At 35.1% G+C, this 19,265-nt stretch overlaps 2 protein-coding genes across 3 annotated transcripts; both read left to right on the top strand.

Annotated features, from left to right (window-relative positions):
* Positions 1-266: 266 nt before the first annotated feature.
* On the top strand, positions 267-8,409 carry LOC104106033 (cold-regulated protein 28-like). Its single transcript, XM_009614495.4, has 5 exons — positions 267-527; positions 4,423-4,584; positions 5,898-6,168; positions 7,583-7,680; positions 7,771-8,409. The coding sequence occupies exons 1-5, from the start codon at positions 378-380 to the stop codon at positions 7,837-7,839; spliced, it is 750 nt and encodes a 249-aa protein (XP_009612790.1). The 5' UTR covers positions 267-377; the 3' UTR covers positions 7,840-8,409.
* Positions 8,410-9,144: 735 nt separating this feature from the next.
* Positions 9,145-18,435, top strand: LOC104106034 (putative fucosyltransferase-like protein). Of its 2 annotated transcripts, none has more exons than XM_070184769.1 (7): positions 9,145-9,636; positions 10,433-10,593; positions 12,314-12,555; positions 13,138-13,242; positions 13,751-13,907; positions 14,341-14,568; positions 17,312-17,436. In XM_070184769.1, exons 1-7 carry the CDS (start codon positions 9,283-9,285, stop codon positions 17,406-17,408), a joined length of 1,344 nt encoding a protein of 447 aa, XP_070040870.1. In that variant the 5' UTR covers positions 9,145-9,282; the 3' UTR covers positions 17,409-17,436. The 2 variants fall into 2 exon arrangements, with proteins under 2 accessions (XP_070040870.1, XP_070040865.1); XM_070184764.1 differs by lacking the exon at positions 17,312-17,436 and adding an exon at positions 17,800-18,435 and having other exon boundaries at positions 9,147-9,636.
* The last annotated feature ends 830 nt before the right edge of the window (positions 18,436-19,265 follow it).

Below are 19,265 nucleotides of genomic sequence, written 5' to 3' on the forward strand. Positions count from 1 at the left end.
TGCTGTCAGTCACGTGGCGCGTGATAAGCACCTTCCGGTTACGACATGCCACGGTTACAAAAGTACCTTACTTTACCCACACACTATTTTCGTTCTCTTCTTAGAAAATATCTGGTTGACATTTGCTGAAGAAATTATCGCCCACTGCTGACATGGCAAAACGCCATTGTCCGACACGTGTAAAAGCGTCGCCATGTGGAGCTTGGCCCCCACCGAAACAATCACCACTACCCCCTCCGCTTCATAAAAACCGCCTCCTCTGAGACCCTAGCCCCCCACTCTCCCCCGAAAGCCTACCCCCTCTTATACCCCAAAATTCACGCTTATTCACCTAGAGATTTTTTTATTTTCAAATCTGCATTATCGGAGATTTTAAAATGGAAGACAGCTACGCGCCGGAGACACCGTCAAACAAAGCTTCTTCGGGAAGTTGCACTAATGAGTTGACCCGGTTGAATTCTGGCGCATCATCTTTAACTGTTGCCAATTTCAACGATACTATGCTACCGAGTGGAAATACTACCACGGTAATAGTTCCTTTTTTCCGATTCTGCCGCCGTGTATATTTATGTATTTGTTTAGAAATTTTGTGATGCAGCTGAAAATCTGCTTATAGTTTACCTGAAGCACCGTAACTTATAATATATACGTCAGTATTTGACTGCTATTTATTTGTTTCAATTTTTCGATGTGATCTTTATAGCCAGATGAAAGTCTATGTAGCTACAATTATTTTGTTGCTGGAGAAGGATTGGAGGAAGAAATTAACCCAAAAAAAACGTATTTAGATCAGCTTGAGGATTTTATGCGTGATATGCTTGTTAACTCTGTTTTATTTTATCTGGTTAAGGGAATACCTAGCATGAGCTAAGTGCGTTTTTAGAGTTGGAAAAAGTGGAGTGGTGCTTATTTTGGGTGGATACGGAAAAATGAATAGTTTTTGTGGCAAGGGTTTCGTATATCCTGCAGACTACGGTTTGTGCAATTCTTTCTCTGCTGAGACTTAATATTTCTCCGGTCTGATCCACCTCTTCTATCGTGCTGAGAAAGAGGGAGGGTTGTCATTCATTGAAGGCACAAGCGAATGTTGCTTAAAGCTTTTTTTACAGGATTTGCTATAAAATGAGCATCCTGAAGATAAACATTAGAGGTTGTAGATGTCTAGATGATCAATAATGAATATTTAGCTTGTCATTCTAAAATACCTATTTTCATGTTTTACTTAAAAAAGAATTTTACCCTCTTGAGCATTAATTGACACTCTATTGTCATGGTCTTTATTGGACACTTCCACCTTTAGATTCAACTACTCTATTAAGGCTTGCCTAAAAGTTTTTGTGATGTCATTAGGGTAAACTTGGCGTATCTGGCTGAAACTGTCTTGTGCTAGTTGTTTTTGGGAATATCAGATTCTGTATGCATTTTCAGTAATGGACCTAATGGTTAATCAGCTGTTACTAGTAAAAAGAATTGCAGTTAGTAAGTTCTGGTACCTGATGGTAGGTAGAAACTACCCAGTGGAATAGTCGAGGTACAAGCAAGTTGGCTCGGACACCTAAAAAAGAAGAGGTTACTACATTGTCACTTTTAGAACCCAGATTTCTTTAAATCCCTTACCAAAAATGTAGCTATTGAATGCTCAAAACTTTTGTCACACTTCTTGGTTACCTATGCATTAATCCTGCACATGCAGTTAATATCAATGATCTGAAAATTGATTGAATTTTTTTGTTGAAACTGCATGTGTGTATTGTTTTATAAATGATTATACTATAAATTTGGAGAACGAAATTTCTTCTTCTAAAAGGTGCTCCTGTGGGACTACCTTTCTTCTCAGAGATTTTAGACCCCCTACGTCTCTAGGCTTTCATTTAACTGTTTATCTGATAGTGCTTGCAAGATTTACACATTGTTTGCATATAGTGAATCCACAACAGTGATCTAATGAGCACTCCTTAGCAGTTACTTGGTTGGTTCCAGCTGATGTGATAAAGTTTGACATCAAGCATGCAAAAGGGTAACTGCAAAGTAGGGGAACAACTGAGTTATGAAGTGTTCAGTTCAAGCTTGGAATTGACTATCTATAATTAAGTGTATTTCTGTTTAAGTGTGTTTCTATAGGATGATTGAAGTTCAACATATTTCTTAAAGCTAGCTTTATTAGATTTTAAATGAGATGCTTTCAGATTTCCTGATAGAGATATCCTTATTGTAATCTTGTACGTGGCGGATTAAATTATTACATGCAATAATTATTAAATCAAAGTTCTTGGAGACAGATTTCGGATTTGTGTCCTATTTTATTGGCGTTGAAATTTCTCAGATTTTGGAATTTTTGTTTCTAAGAACACATTTCTCGGCTATAGTTGAGAAGGTTTGATGTAAAACTTATGACTCGTTTTGAAGAAAAGTAGGATCTACAAAAGATGCTGCTAGTAAATTATTCATGATACATTCTAGGACAGCTCATATTTTTCTTAAAAATCATCTACGGGAAGAAACTTCTTGTATAGAAATAATCAGATTCATATTGGAAGAAATTGCATGTGAAGAAACTTCAGTTGGTGTAGAAAGGAAACAAAGAAAGAGTGCAAGCATAGCAGTGAATTCCTATCGATGGAGCCAATCCGAAACTCGAGACCAGGTTTTAGCATGCCAGAATAAGGAGACAACTAAAATACTTTTCTTCAGCATGGTTCATAAAACTGTCTACACAAGTACTGTTCGTGTGAAACTAAGCAGCTTTTTGTATCATCGTCATCCTTTTAGGTCTGGACTTTAGTCACTGGTTATTTATTCTGATCAATTCCCATTTTATGATTTCTGGTTGTTTAGAACTTGTATGTCATTTTATCCTTTTTGGTACTTGATTGATCAACAGCAACTAAGTGTCTTACTTATTTAGGAAAAAAAGAAGGAAAAAAAAAATATTGTTCAGGATTAGGTTTCTTGGAGACCTCTTGTTATAAATGGAACTAAGCAATCATTCAACCTTTATTTACTGACATGCCTTTTTGGTTTTCATGTTCTTTTTTTTTTAGAACGATTAAGAGTTGCTGAATTGGTTCTAACTGAGGCATGGTTTCATCTAATAAACTAGAATTTGACATAAATCGAAGTAAAATCCTTTCCTTCTATGCTGACATCCATCAGAACAATCATGAAGTCAATAGGGCTCGACAATTTCAATTCTATAAAAGTTTTTCGGTGATAATGATTTTCATTGAATTGAACATACCTATTAAGAGCTTCTTCTAGATTCTGAATGTTGTTTCCTACCCCACCCACAAAAGAAGAGAAAACGTTTCCTTTTCCTGATAAAAATGTCATGCTTCTTGTTCCTTACCATGATATTTATATAGCTTTCTTTTAAAAGTAGACTTTTTGCCATCATACCTACTTGGTGTGTCACGAATCTTTTTGATAATCATATTTAACTGTCCCAGTGCATGAGTGTGTAATTCATGTGTTAAAATGAAACTCACGTATATGTGCAAATGCGCTGTGCGTAATTGAATACTTTATGCGTAAACTCCTCGGGCATCATATTGGAGTGCTAATAAAGGTTAATATATACCCATTCAATCAAATAAGGGAAATCTCATTAGTGATATTGTTACACTCTTGTTTTTGGGTTCATCCTTTCAGGTCATGTGGCATGTAAGGGGAGGGGGGGTGTGTTCATATTATGATGTAGGTTTGGGGGATCAGCTAGTGAATTAAAGAATGAACAATTGTGGAGCTTTAAATTTTACTAGGGCTGGTTTGGAGTTTGCCTTGTGGTGAGCAAGGTACGTTTGTCTTTATGTAGGTCCAATTATGTCGACTGGAAGTATTTCCTGATTTGCATTGCTACTTAAGTGAGGTTTCACAAAATTCGTTAGATTCTTCCTGAGATAAGACGTGGGAGACTGTTGGCCTCCACGACATCCTTAATGCACATAAAATTCATCAGATCTTCCTACTGAAATTTGCATTTGTAGTTCGTTTATATGGGCTCCTGCATGTGATCAGTTCTTTCATGTCCGGTTATCTGAAGTAGCACCTCAAAGTTCTGCTTTTTCTACTTCCGTTCTACATATTATATAATAGAATGTTGGATCCATTATTTATACCTTCATGTTGGTCCTTGAAATGATCATCTGTATAAGCTGTATGGCATGCATATTTCTTGATATATTTTCTAATTTTTCCTTAGTGGGCATTCTCTGTTTAGCTGATTTCTGATTAATGGATCATGGAGGTTTAATTCTACACATTCTTCAATATCCTTTAGCCTCCTGCAGCAATTTTATTCCTAAGTTGCGTGGAACTCGCAGACCAATACACGAAAGCTCAAAATTGAGATTGACATATCTCTTTTCCACTAACCTGCCAAAATTTAGGATAATAACACTTGCATATTTCACGTTTTGAATTCAGGACAAGAACACAGGATGGACAAATGAGAAGCACAATACATTTCTAGACTGTCTTGAAGCATCATTTGTAAAGCAGTTACACAGCTCCATGGCATCGCGTGACGAGAGCTGCAGCGATTTGTCTGAAAAGCTATCTGCACATGTCAACAAAGCTTCGGAGCAGGTCAGGAGCCTAATTTTAGTTCATTTCTCTATTTTTAGAGCTAAAACACGACCTGTTTTTTGGCTTCACTTTCACAATGACCGGGTCACAGGCAGCCGTATATTTTGGGAAAGCAGTATTTTCTCATACCAAACACTTGTCATACTGACACCAATCTAACCACCACAACCACAACAAACCCAGTAGTTTCCCACAAGTGGGGTCTGGAGAGTAAGATGTACGCAACCTTACCCCTACTCCTACCCCTAGAAGGGCAGAGAGGCTGTTTCCGATAGACTCGAGGCTAGAGAACGACTGAAAAAGAACATGTAATTGCAACAAGTAGGAATAACAGCAAGGTGAAATTGATTTAAGAGCTTACTAATAAAGAAATGCAACGGTCTCTTTTTCCTTTCCACTTCTATTTTAACGATGGAGAAGGAAGGAAGATTTGAATGGGGATCGAAGCGTTCATACCTAGAACACCACATGGGTTGGAACACAACCTTCATATTCTAACAATAATTGTAAATCATGCAACATCAAGAAGAAAAAAGAATTCAAGAATACAGGGCTCATATTCTGAATTATTTTCCTTCCTTTTTGGTGCATGTCTAAGCCCATTTACACATGTCTTTCTACAATTCATAAGTGAAAATTTATGCTGTGAGAGAAATAGGTTAAACATTGTTTTAATGCGATCATTTCCAACCAAAAGAAATTATGATCATTAGTTATTTATATGAATAGCATGTCTGACCAAAAGAACATAAGAAATTATGATCATGAAAAATACATACCAAGATTTGATATTCATTTTTTGGCTTTTAGTGTCTTCTAAAGTTCAAAAGAACAAACTTTTGTTTCTTGCTTTATTGATTTGAGATGCCAAAATTCAAGAAATAGGTGCGAAAAGTTAACATCAGATATTGCCATTAATCGGAGTGTCTGTTGTATTTCCTTTTAGTTGGGGAAGGGACGCTTAACTATTAAATTCCTATACTTTAAAGGATATCCTTTCTCGTTTAGGAAGATATTCTGCTTCCTTTAAAAATTGAAAACTTGTTAGTAGGTTTCATGCTTTATATTGGAATCCTGGTAGAATATAAACTGTATTGTTTCCCATTCACCCAAAATAAAAATAAAAAACTGTATTGTTGCCCTTCTTTTTTGGTTTCACCTTTGAAGTGTTTGGGAGGGATCTGCACAAAATTGTCCCCCTTTTGCTCCACTCGTTCTCTGTACATGACAATGAAAACAACACCATGCCCTTCTTAAAAAGAAAGAAAACCTTTCGGTGGATCTTGCTTGATAGTATTTTTCCTCTCTTCCAGTTTCCTGCTCTGCATGATTTCCGTTGGAAGAAGATGATTACTCAGAGGAAGCCACCTATTGTGGATAGTGCAGCTGATTCTCATGATTGCCCAAAAAATCTACACAGTGATGGACAGCATCACATTCTGGATATCCAATTTTGTTGTAAACAACATAGCAAGGGGAAACGAAGAAAAGATAAGAGGTCTTCATCTTGTGGAGACGGAACAAGATCACATTTAATCCTATCCGAATCTGCAGGACTTAGGAAAAAAATTTGTAGACTTACTGGTAAGCACTTTGATAAGTTGTGATTTATTTTTTTTCATAATTTAGGTGTTGAAGGATCTAGTTAATCAGTATATCATTTTCTGTTATGTTTTACTCCTAGAGTCCTCGTAAAGTTGGGTCCGGCCTAATATGCTAAATTTGCATAGGTGCAGAACTGTGATAGGGACGCTAACTGATATTGAGCATAATACTAGCCTTGTGGAAATAAAAGTGGTTATAGGGTTGTGAGGATAAAAGGTATTTTTATGTAAAAATCATGCAAAGAAAACACAAACCACCCTTTTCCTGTTATGCCGTTGACATTTTCTTGCTGGTTGAAGATGTGCCTGCTCCTTTCTTGTGCCAGCTGAGATAATTATTTGCTCCTGTTGCAACCCCATTTCCTCTCTTTCACTCTTGTTTCTCCATGTTACATGGATCCCAGTATGGGTGTGAGTAATTTGGGATGGGTACATTCAAAACTTAGAAACAGAGAAACTGTTTCAAAGATCCGCTTAGAGTACCATACTAATGGTAAAACCCGTCCCAGACTAGTAGTCAAGGTAACTCATGAGGCGATGTAACATTCTCTCTCTCTCTCCCTCTCTCTCTCTCTCTCTCTCTCTCTCTCTCTCTCGGTTTTTCTTGTGTCGTATCATGGGTATTTTTCTAGAATTGGTGCATGAACAAGCTCTTAAGTAAGCATTCAGTGCCTTTCTATTAACTGGTATGGATAGAGACTTGGGAAAATGGAGACATTGGTATCATTACTTTTGAAGGGCTGTTAACTGAGAGTTGTCTCCTCTTACACTATTCAAGTGCTCTAGTCTTTGATTTCCAGTTTTAGTTTTGGCTAATTATCCAGTTTTGCATATATATGTTATTTGCAGTTTTCCAATTTTATTTTTCTCGTACCTAGTTTACTGCTATTCAGAAAGCATGTTAGAGAAATTGACGTGGAAATTATCAGTTAGCCAATATTTATTTCCTTAGCATGGATTTGTTTTTGGCTTTCTTTTGTTTTATTTTGTAAGTACGTATCAGTTGAAGTGGTTGAGAAATGCTAGACTAGAGGTATGGAAACATACTTGAGGCTGAAATGCAACAGCAGGAAAATTGAGTCAAAACTATTATCCTGTTTTCCCTTTAATATGATCTTTGCAGCTCCTTTTTTTTTTTTTTTTGGTCTTTCTTCTTCTTCCCTTTTTTGTGTGTGTGTGGGGATGGGGGTGGGGGGGGGGGTGGGGGGATGGACGTTGAGTGCTACAGACAGTAGTTCATTGATGAGGACTAAAATGTTGGAGCTTTTAGTTTACATGCTTGGATTCCTGGGATGCTAAAAAACCAAGGAAACATATGTAGTTACATTCTAGCTTGTTTTAATTCTACATTTGTTAGTGTTTCTTTTTTTTTGAATATGTTAAAATTTTTACAGAAGGTTCTGGTCAAAATTTTGTGGATGAAGATTTTGAAGAAAACTCGAGCTGCAAAAAGATGAAGATAGCTTTGGTGGACACTACAGACCAAGAGCAAGTAATGTGCATCAACTTCTTCCCATTACATTGAAAAAATGATCTAATGGTTCTGAGAACCCCATTTCTAATTGTTAGATGTGTACTTCAGATCGTTCCAACAAGGTATCTGGGAGTCCAGGAGTTGCTAGTTCCATGTCCCAGAGAAATAACCAATTGAATCTTGGAAGTTCATCAGAAAACAACCATAGGAGCTAATTCCATGTTCCAGAGAAATGATCAAGTAAAATCCGAAAGTTCATCAGGAGACTGATGGATTTGAGTGTCCTCAGACGTGCTATGAGCCGTTATTGAAATGCAGGGGTGGGTAAAGCTGGAGAACACTGAGTCACAAAGACAAGCAGTTGGTATTTGCTGGTGGCTTCTCTAAAAGATAACTTTAGCGAATTTGAGAAGGTGATGTTGGATAAGATTAGATTTGTTACATGAAAGTTAGTAGTGTTGGCGTATCAAATTTGGTTAGTAATATAGAGTAGGAAAAAGTGTGGCGTACATTTGCAGAGGTTTGCAGTATTGCACTACAAATGTAAATGATAGTAGTAGTAGATAATTATCTATACAAGCACAAGTATTTTGCAAGAAAGAGAAGGGAAAAAGCTAGGAAATCATTAATTTTGTTAATTCTGAGATCTCTGTGATCTGTCTATATATAGAGTAATTGTCTGTATGAACTTTAGCCGGAGAACCGATAATGAGTTAGGAGTTCTGGTATCTAATTCGTTTGTTTTCATTCTTTTTTCCCCTTGCGTTGTGATCTTGAACCCCATACAGATTCATGTATACGTAATCAAAAGGAACTCTTTCGATTATTTGTACAGTGTATTCGAAACTCTTTTCTTCTTTTATTCGACGCTGTTTGCTCGCTTTGGTCTTTGTTTGCAGAATGAGTTGCTTTGTTACAAAATGGAGATGGAACAAACTAGTAGGAGTAATCAATTCAGCATGATTTCTGACTTGATATACAAAAGGAATAGAGAACTTAAATAGTTTGACAGGTTGTATATTAGGAACTCGTGGAGATTTCACTTGAAATTCCCACATCTGACTAATCCTATATCAATTGGATACCTTCCTTGAATTTTTCATAATTTTGCTTTTGACCCAATAGTTTAATGCTGTCACTTCAGGTTCAATCCAAGGATTAAACTTGGACTAGTTAGGTGGATCGCTAAAAATGGAATTACTTTGCTACTTCTAGACTCTACTTGTGCAATATTAAGTGCTATTTTTAAGCTTTTGAGCATCATTTTGTTCAAATGGGTAAAAATAATCTCAACATGAACGAAATTATTAGGAACCTGAAATTAAACCACTATCATTAAAAAAGAACATAGAAGATGTCGCAACTCACAAGGAACATTTTTCGTTTTCCCTAAAGGAAAAATAATTAACTCTGATGGAAATAAATTTAAAATATAGAAACTACATTGGAAAAGGTAACAATTTATACAAGTCTTTAGTTGACCTGTATTCGCTAAAACCCCTTTCCCGTAATAATAATGTTAGGAATCCACTTCTCTATTTTTCTCTCTAATTTCTTTACTTCCTTATCAAAATTTAGCAAATTAAAGCCAATAGCTATTCCAATTCAAAGGTTTCCTCAATGAGATCTTCGTCAAATTCAAACGCACCCAATAAACAATGGCGCAATTGGTTGCCTCTGTTCTTTGCCCTAGTGGTTATAGCAGAGATTTCTTTTCTGGTTCGACTCGACGTGGCTGAAAAAGCCAACTCTTGGGCCGACTCGTTTTATCAGTTCACCACAGCCTCTTGGTCCACCTCTAAACTGGCTGTTGACCACGGCGACGTTGAGGAGGTCCAGTTGGGTATTTTGAGTGGTGAGTTTGATCAGGGCTTCGTACCCGGGAGTTGCGAGGAGTGGTTGGAAAGGGAAGATTCTGTGGCTTATTCGAGGGATTTTGATAATGAACCAATTTTTGTTCATGGGCCTGGACAGGTTATAACCACTTCTATTTATGACTGAATATTGAATATTGATATAATTGGACTTATTAGTTCGGGATTGAGCCATAGTCGTATTTCTTTTTCTTTTTCTTTTCTTTTTCTTTTTTCGTCCGTTGTTTGTGGCATGCCTAAATCTCTTTTAATGTGTTTATTTATTTTTGTGGATTTTATCGTAATTCCTAGTGTTAGATAATCCTTAAATACAGGGTATTGAAATATTATGGACCCGAATAGAGCAATTATGATATTGAGGATTCATACAGCCGACTCCAGCTAGTTTGGGATAGAGGCGTGGTAGTAGTAGTAGTTGTTGTTGTTGTTGCAAAAAAATGTATTGGCATCTCAGTATGCGTAAGGTGCATGGTTGATTTCAGACTTTTGACTATTATTGTAGCTGGGTCATAGCAAGAGAGGTTTGCTTAGTTGATGGATTTTAGTTTTTTAGCTTCGTTTGCTTGGAGCTTTTCATAAGGACTAGAGTTTCTAATACTTTTATTTAAAAAGGGGAAAGAGCAGAGAAGCATTGTGAATTTTCATATTGATTGCCTTTTGAAGCATATAGTCGTTCAGTATTCCTTTACTTATTTCATAAAAATAACATGCTAATGGAATGATCAGAAATCAATTTATCATAATGCGAATACCACTTCTTATTGTTCTTGGTCTCTCATGCTATTCGCTTGTGAGTTTGAATGTTTAACTGTTAGGCATTACTTATCTCTGGCTTTATGAATGTCCTGCCCTATACGAAATTCTGATGTCTATTCAATGATTCAATCACTATATAGGAATTGAAAACCTGTTCCGTAGGATGTAAGTTTGGAACAGATTCCGATAAGAAGCCTGATGCAGCATTTCGGCTACCACAACAAGCTGGTACAGCTAGTGTGCTACGGTCAATGGAGTCAGCTCAATACTATGCAGAGAACAACATTACTTTGGCACGACGGTGGGTAAGCACATTGTGAAAGAAGTCTTATTTCATTCCCTGCCTTTATTGGCAATTTTCTTTTTAATATTTGTTGTCATTCTCTTTCATTTTTATCACATTCTTATTTAAGTTATGTATTGCTATTAGTTTTCCCTTCCAGGGGTGGGGGTAAGGCTGCGTACATCTTACGGTCTTACCCTCTCCAGACCTACTGGGTTTGTTGTTGTTGTTGTTGTTGTTGTTGTATTGCTATTAGTTTTAGTTAAGAACTTTTGCATTATAAGTATATTGGCAGCTATAGGTCCTTGACCAAACTTTTGCCATAGACAAGATATTTAAAAACTGATGACATGAATTCTTTCCCTTTAGGCACTAAATATATTTCCTGTAGAAAATAGTTAAGATTCACCTTGACTGAATCATCGCTGACACTGCTTTTTGTTGTTTTAATCTGGCTGGGTTCCTTTCTCTTTTTCTTCATTCCGTTAGGGCAAAAAAATAGGAACTCTGCTTTTCAATTGGGGAGTTTTTGGGATGGAGTGGATCACCAACCATACTTATTGAAGCTAATTTAGAGCTAAAGATGCTAAAGTACGTTTTTGATATGTCATAATGTGAATGTACTAGCTTTGGTTATTTAACCGCACAAGTCAAACTAGAACTTAGTTTTGACATGGTATAAGTCAAATTCTTCCTATTTTACTTATATAGAAGTTCTTCTCCTTTTGTTTACTTTATAAAGGGTATAAGATGATAAATATATTGTCTACTCTTGGGGGTCTTTGGGTATGCTAAATGAGCTAAGAGGTGTTTAGAACTCTAGCAAGGATTTTCATGACGTATTAAGGACATGATCAGAACCCATGTTCAGTGTTTGCACAGGGTTATCACCAACTAATGGTCAATGAGCACATCTAATCTAGTTTAATGTTTGAGTTATTGGATTGACTTTTCAATATCAATAAACCATTGGCCAAATTTCATGATATTTTACTGAGCCATCTGTAATATGATGTCCAACCATGCCTATTCAATAAAATGAAAATTTTAAAACTTACAGAATTAGTTGAGCGCCACCAGATACTTAAAGCTATGCCAACTGCGTCTAACAGAAGTTGAAAGACGAAGTTGAGTGAGAGCACTGTTTTTGATGTGTGGATTAGGTGCATGTCACAAGTTCGAACCCTGTAGCAGACAAAATCCTGGTATTTACGTGGAGAAGGATAGAGAGCTGGGCGTATTATCCATTGAGTTTCGAACCGTGCGTCACTAGCCCTTAGGGATTTCGGTCAACAACAACAACAACAACAACAACAACAACATACCTAGTAATTTCCCATAAGTGGGGTCTGGCGAGGGTAGAATGTACGCAGCCTTACCCCTACCCTGGAAGGGCAGAGAGGCTGTTTCCGATTTCGGTTATCATAAAATAAAAAAAAAAGGTTGAAACACAAAGCTAATTTTTCTATCACAAAAATCTTTGAATTTCATTGTAGTTGAGATTTTGGCATCACCTTGCTTAAAAAATTAGCTTAGCATATAGACATAGATATTTAAAGCTATGCCAGTTGCCATGATAGAGTTTAAAATTATCTTGGTTAGTTGGTTAGTGCTCTTCGTTACATTGAGTCACACGATTAATTTATGAAGCCAAAGTTCTTAAGGACCATGGCGTGGTTGAGATTTAAACTTTGCATAAGCTTGCTAACCAATTTTATTTTTTTCACTCACATACCAGAAGGGGATATGATGTTGTAATGACAACAAGCTTCTCTTCAGATGTTCCTGTTGGATACTTCTCTTGGGCTGAGTATGATATCATGGCTCCAGTACAACCTAAAACAGAGAATGTCTTAGCAGCCGCTTTCATTTCTAATTGTGGTGCTCGCAATTTCCGCTTGCAAGCTTTAGAAGCCCTTGAAAGGGCAAATATCAGAATTGATTCTTATGGCAGTTGTCATCATAACAGGGATGGAAGAGGTTAGTATATTTCAATTATCCAAACTTACTGAAGGATTAGAGGATAGAATACGGATGGTGCAATTTTAAGCAGTGTCACTAGGGAGCTAATTCTTGTCCATAGAGTAGTATTATGGGTTTGATTGACTCTTCCTCGGGTATCACACCTTCCTCCAGAAGACAGGATTTTACTACCAGTGCAAACCTTTTTTTTCTCTCCTGGCTAACGTGAGCACGCATGTCGTCGTTTTTTTAGTGATTTGAATTTATGCTAGTCCAATGATTGCTTGTCAATGGATTATTTTGCTCTTTTTCTTGTTTAAAATTTGAGTTTCAATTTTGCCACCTGATAAGAATAAAGTTGGAATACAACATTCATTTAAATAGTTCGATTTCATTCTGAGGAAGTTAGGCTGAGATTTGTTGGAAAGAGACGTATAGCGAGAAAAAATGTTGTGGACAAATCATCTTTCTGGATGCCGTGTATTTTATACATGCATTTGGTTTAGGGTTGCACTAATATCCAACTGAATTGCGTTATTTGTCAATAAAAAATTTCCAATGAAATCTAACTTCTGGTCTCTGTTCTCAATCTGATGGCAGTTGACAAAGTGGAAGCACTGAAGCGGTACAAGTTTAGCTTGGCTTTTGAGAATTCTAATGAGGAGGACTATGTAACTGAAAAATTCTTTCAGTCTCTGGTAGCTGGTAATTACATTTGTTTTTTCTTATTGGGTTTGTAGACTTGGATTTTCAGAGTTGAGAGCATCTATTATTTTAGCTCAGTCCCTCCCTTAACATGATAGATACATTTGTTCCTAGTTGTATTTGATGTGGTTTTGGTTAGATCTTCTGCGTTTACTAGCAGACCTTGGAATTGTAGTATCTAAAGCGTACAATTATTTATAGAAGTTTCAGGAAGGACAAACTTCTGAGTTCTGATAAATTCTTGATACATTCAACAATGGTTTGGATCTAGACTTGCATTTCTGTAGAATGCACAATGTGCTCTACACTGAGATGGCTCAAATATTTTTGGAATTTTGTTGAGATGATTTTAGGGGTATGTCTTAGTTGAGCATTTTCTTTATGCTCTAAGACTAAATTCTCTTTTTCGAGGTCTATCCCATGTTTAAGATTTTGACAATTTTATTAGTTCAGAATTGAGATTTAAGGTTTCAACTTGCTGATAAAAGTAAGTCTATAAAACTTGTAGGATCAATCCCTGTGGTGGTTGGTGCTCCAAACATCCAAGACTTTGCTCCTTCTCCTAATTCAGTTTTACACATTAAAGAGATAAAAGATGCTGAATCAATCGCCAATACCATGAAGTACCTTGCTCAAAACCCTATTGCATACAATGAGTCATTAAGGTATGCGTCAATAAGAATTGTTGTTGTTGTTTGTTTGTGTTTTTTTTTTGTTTTTTTGTTTTTGTTACTCCAGTTGTTTACTTGATAATGGGATGGTACTCTTCTTAATTGTTCGATTTCCTGTTTTTTGCAATTACACACTGTCCAAATCTCTCTCTTTTTTAAGCCATTTGGTACCTTTTGAAAATAGTATTACGAAGAAAATATTACAGACCCATTTCACTAAAATGTTTTCACTACTGTATTTCCAGTTTTGACCAATTTATATATAGATATTGCCTTTTGATGTTAGGTGGATAACTGAATTGAACGAGAACACAATGGATCTCTCTGTTTTTCTGTAATTACAAGCAACTTCTTCCCTTTCAAGATTTTACTTAATATTTCTTAAATTTACTGGACATCTAACAAATGATTTACTTTAATTGTTCAGATGGAAGTTTGAGGGCCCATCTGATGCCTTCAAAGCCCTGGTTGATATGGCAGCAGTTCATTCATCTTGTCGTTTGTGCATCTTCTTGGCAAGTAGGATCCGGGAAAGAGAAGAGCAGAGTCCAAAATTTATGAAGCGTCCCTGCAAATGTACTAGAGGGGCTGAAACTGTCTATCATGTATATGTACGTGAAAGAGGGAGGTTTGAGATGGATTCCATTTTCTTAAGGTATTTTCATTCTCCAGTTACTGAATTCTGACCATGAATGTCTAAGCAAATTTTCTCTGACTCGTTAAAAAGAATATCAAAGCATATTTTCTGAATATGTTCGAGGCAGATATCTATCTACTATTTCCTATCAGTTCAACTGCTTTTATATTACTAGTTTCTATGAACGTACGTTGCACGTTAACAATGACACCTGTTGGTTTAGTCAATTATTTATACGAAGAAATACCAAATTTAATTATTAAGAGAAATATAAATAATACAACAATTATATATATTACGTGAATTCAAACTGATATATATATATATATAATACGTGAATTCAAACTGATTGGACATCATTATCCGAACCTGCAAAATTATTAATATAGTTATGTTATGCAAATCACGTCTGTAAAAAGTATTAAGAGAAAACACACGTAAGATTAACTATTAAAGGAAGTGAAATACTTTACATACATTAAACTGAAAGTATCCATGTATTATCAAAAGATATCAAGAAAGAAATTACTAAATAATATTCTAATGAAGTAGTGAATTTTTTGTCTCTTTAAAGTTAGAAAATTATTTGAAAATTTTGTGGTTGAAAAGTGGCTGGTGCATTCCCTAACTGTACTATAATTTCCAAAAGATATTTCTAACTCCTTGTGCACAGATTAATAGGTAAAGAACCATTTAGAATTCAATACCTTTTGTTTTGTTGAAATGAATCTTTCCCATCTTCAACATTATTATTGAAAAGTATTGCATGGATCTTTGTTCCCCCCTTGTCCCCCCCTATAAATTAATATAACCATAATTTAAGAAATTAAAAATAATACAAATAAGTAATAAATTATATCAGAATAAATGTACAAAAGAAGCTTACCTCTTCGTCAATAAATATTAAATGCCAACGAAACCCGCTCCTTTGCCGTTCTTATATTTTATTATTGATCATGTTCGAATATCCAATACCTTAATTACCCATTAAACATCTTAAGGTTTAAGTTATTTATAGGGACACAATATCCATTACCCTTCGCAAAATACCTGCAATAGATAAGAAAAAGCTACAAAATATTATCTAATATTGATGATTAATATATTTATTATCTACAAGCTAACAGAATGCTCAGTACACAACAACTGCAAAATAATATCTTATTTGATTGAATAATCTATATAGTAGTTATAAGTATCAGAATGCTCAATATAGCAAATAATGTATTGACAAGGAAGATAATTTATTAGATATTATAAAAAATGACTTAATACATACGTTCCTATATTAAGATAATATATGTTCTAACAATAGATGAATAGAAATTCAGTCGGACAAAACCCTTAATAGTAAAAGAGTATATGAAAGCAAATGTAAAACGATTGACATGAAAAATATGAGAGAAATCTTTTAAATGCTGAGAATCAATATTATTACACTAACATAATATTTGAAATTGCACAAATCATTTATCTCTTAATATATAGAATTTAAACTTACATACTACGTCAATATATAAGACTTTGATATCCAAAACTAAAAATTATGACAAAAATAAAAAAGTACGTCATAAGACAATTGCAATAAAAGTTAAGATGTCATTGTTTTATTTTTACTTTTCATAGAATTTCTAAACCATGTTATTTCGCTCGAATTCATATAGATGACCCTAAATCAAAGCATTACTCAATTGCAAAAAGAAAAAACAATAAAGTGAACTAACAATACCTTCAGATAGCTTTGCTTCTGTCTACAGCAATACCATAATTTATGGCCAATACTCCCTAAAAAATTTATAACGGATAATGTGGAACAATGACATCTTTTATAAGAATAACTGACTTATTCTTTTTTTTTTTTTTTACGTGGATTCATGTAATAAATCTGAATCCCATACAAACCGGAGAAGAATAACAAAATGAATCATATTGTTGTCCAAAAAGAAAAAGGCTACTATACGTACCATATTATGAAATACCATAAGCATATTTTATGGAATATGAAGTTTGGGTCCTCTCTGTCTATATTTTATGGAATACCGTAAGCATATTAACTATTTGTAAACTACAAAAAGGAAAACAGTTAAACATATTTGTGGAAGAATACAATTTCCAAATTAATAAGAAAATAAGTCTAACTATACAATAAAAACGATGGAGACGTAGGATCAACTTTGTAGGCTATGTGTAGTTTAAAAGGAAAAGAAATCCAGCCTCAGGTGATTTACAATTATATCCTTAAATTCTATAAATATTTAAGGTTATAAAAAATATTTTGAGGATATTTTAGTCGTTTAACATTTAGCATAAATTATTCGTGATTTTATAATAATATAGATATAGATTATTTGTATTCCTTTCAGCTTCGTTTGCTGTTGTTTTGCACTCAATCACCAAGTGGATGACAATTTTTGAGATATGTTCTCCAGAATTCTACCAGACAGAGAATAATATTTTAGATTTTTAAATGAGGAAATAATATTTTTGATTTCTATATCGTGAAATCTTCTGTGCTTTTCCTTTAATTCATTGGGGATGGGGTAGACTCTTTCTCTGTCCACGTCTGTTGTATTCTTGTCCAAGACACTTGAAAAGTTATCATCTACTTTTATCTCTCTTTCCCTCTTACCAAGCTGCGTGATTATTTTCATGTTGAAGAGCTAAAAGTAGAACCCGAGAGTTTGCACCTTCTGCTGGGCCTTCCAGTCTCCACCATCTGTTCAACTGTGAGGTCAAATAATTTTTCTTTTTTATCCTACAGATTCCAACAAGTAAAGCTGAAAGTGGAGCTCTCATTTGCAATGAATGCATGTGAAATACATGATATCTTGGCAAGAGTCGATAGTCTAAGGGGTTGAAAAGTGTTTCAACATGAAAAGAGGAAAAGAGATTTGTGGTTGGATAACACCATAGAGACACTATCAATCTGTGTATAATCATTTCTGATTGATTCGTAGGCTGAAGCAGGAAGATCCTGAAAGTTGTAGTGGGTAGTTGCCTCTGAATTTCTCGGAGTAAGGAAACTAAAGGAAAAGGAAATTGAACCCTTTTCATTTGAATTTTCGAAAATTCTTCCATTTTTTTATGTGGACTTCCTGCACCACCATTATATCTTTTGAATTCTGTCCTGGAATTCTCCTCCTGTTAGATTGCAAAGCATCCTCTCTTTTGTTTAATGTTTTCTCGTCATAGTTTTCCTCATCTTTCTGATATAAACTTTGAATCACCCTAATTTCTGTATCTGTGCAGGTCGAGTAATTTGTCTTTAAAGGCGTTTGAATCTGCTATCCTCTCGAGGTTCAAGTCTGTTAAACATGTTCCTGTTTGGAAGGAGGAAAGACCACAAGTACTACGCGGTGGTGATGAACTCAAACTTTACAAAGTATATCCCGTTGGCTTGACACAGAGACAAGCATTGTTTTCCTTCAGATTCAACGGGGATACCGAGTTTAAGAATTACATTCAAAGCCACCCATGTGCAAAATTTGAAGCCATATTCGTATAGTTAGGAGTTCAAAATTTTGCTAGTGACAGAGTTGCAGGCAAATGTGTAACCACAGAGTCAAGATGTGATGGTTACAGAGGATGAAATCCCATATTTGGTGTAAAATTCTTATCCTTCACAGTATCAGGCATCAAGGAGGCTCAAGAAGGATCAGATTTTGCCTTGTATCGATATGCCTACAAAGCAGTTTAAGCTCTATGCACTGACAACATAAAGGATTTTGAAGTGCGGTGGAGGATTTACCAAGCTGATGGTTTAGCTGAGAATTGTAGTTTAGTTTAGACTGCAGAATAGTGTTACAGGTATTGACAACGATAGAAACTTTTGCAAGGGTATTCCTTTTAATAAGTATTGGTTATCAGAAGTATATGTTTCTGCCACATACTGATTCTCTCATCTCCAGTTCTCCTTGTTCAAGCAGATCAAGTGTTTAATTGATTCCCTCGAAAAGGTTTCGGCGAGGGCAAACTATTAATCCGAAACCGTACTACTTGCTAGCTGCTTGCTATGAACCTTGAGAATGTTGCTGTTGGAAATTGATATTTAAAAAGCTAATATTTGCTTCCTTGTATTAGTAAAAAGAAAAGTAAACCAGCAGGGAGTTCACGAGAGTAAAGGAAGATGTTAATCTAGCAAACTAACTAAAACCATCAAAATATGAGGAAGAGAACAAAACGTGTGTGTGTTTGTTTCCAGGCTCGGTTTAAATATAATAATCAAACAAAGGTTATATTTACTTGATTTTGTACGTGTACCTCGCGTTGCATTTGGTTTGATATTTCATTAGAAAGAAAAATCTAGTGATGCGTGAAGCAATTAGTTAGTTCGCTAGTAGTTTCAATCTTTTTGTTGAACTCTGATATTGTAATTCTCATTCGTTGAGAAGTGTATCATTTTTGTTTAATTTGGATATAGTTTTGAAGAATAATCCCTATTTGTTTAACAATCCCTATAGTTTTACTGTTATAATATAATGGTCTTTTGCGAAAGTTTATTATTGCAGTAATAAAGCAATAATTCTACGTACTAATTAATAAGCTCTCTTTCAATCCTCGTTATAAGAATATAGTTCATCAATTAACGTAAAATAATTCGCTCACTTATAAAGAAAATGTCACAATAAGTTTTAGGGATAGATGCATATACTTCTTTGAAATTTTAGCTTATGACACATTTCTTTTATTATTTCAAATCTTTGTATATCGCATTT

The sequence above is a fragment of the Nicotiana tomentosiformis genome, chromosome 1 (assembly GCF_000390325.3).
Source record: "Nicotiana tomentosiformis chromosome 1, ASM39032v3, whole genome shotgun sequence".
Lineage (NCBI taxonomy): Eukaryota > Viridiplantae > Streptophyta > Magnoliopsida > Solanales > Solanaceae > Nicotiana > Nicotiana tomentosiformis.

Excerpts from the sequence above, each read along its gene's own strand:
- LOC104106033 (XM_009614495.4), top strand. The coding sequence starts at position 378 with ATGGAAGACAGCTACGCGCCGGAGACACCGTCAAACAAAGCTTCTTCG. Across the intron at positions 4,585-5,897 it reads TCAACAAAGCTTCGGAGCAG|TTTCCTGCTCTGCATGATTT; the intron begins GTCAGGAGCCTA and ends CCTCTCTTCCAG. Across the intron at positions 7,681-7,770 it reads ACACTACAGACCAAGAGCAA|ATCGTTCCAACAAGGTATCT; the intron begins GTAATGTGCATC and ends TGTGTACTTCAG.
- LOC104106034 (XM_070184764.1), top strand. The coding sequence starts at position 9,283 with ATGAGATCTTCGTCAAATTCAAACGCACCCAATAAACAATGGCGCAAT. Across the intron at positions 9,637-10,432 it reads TTGTTCATGGGCCTGGACAG|GAATTGAAAACCTGTTCCGT; the intron begins GTTATAACCACT and ends ATCACTATATAG. Across the intron at positions 13,243-13,750 it reads CTTTCAGTCTCTGGTAGCTG|GATCAATCCCTGTGGTGGTT; the intron begins GTAATTACATTT and ends TAAAACTTGTAG.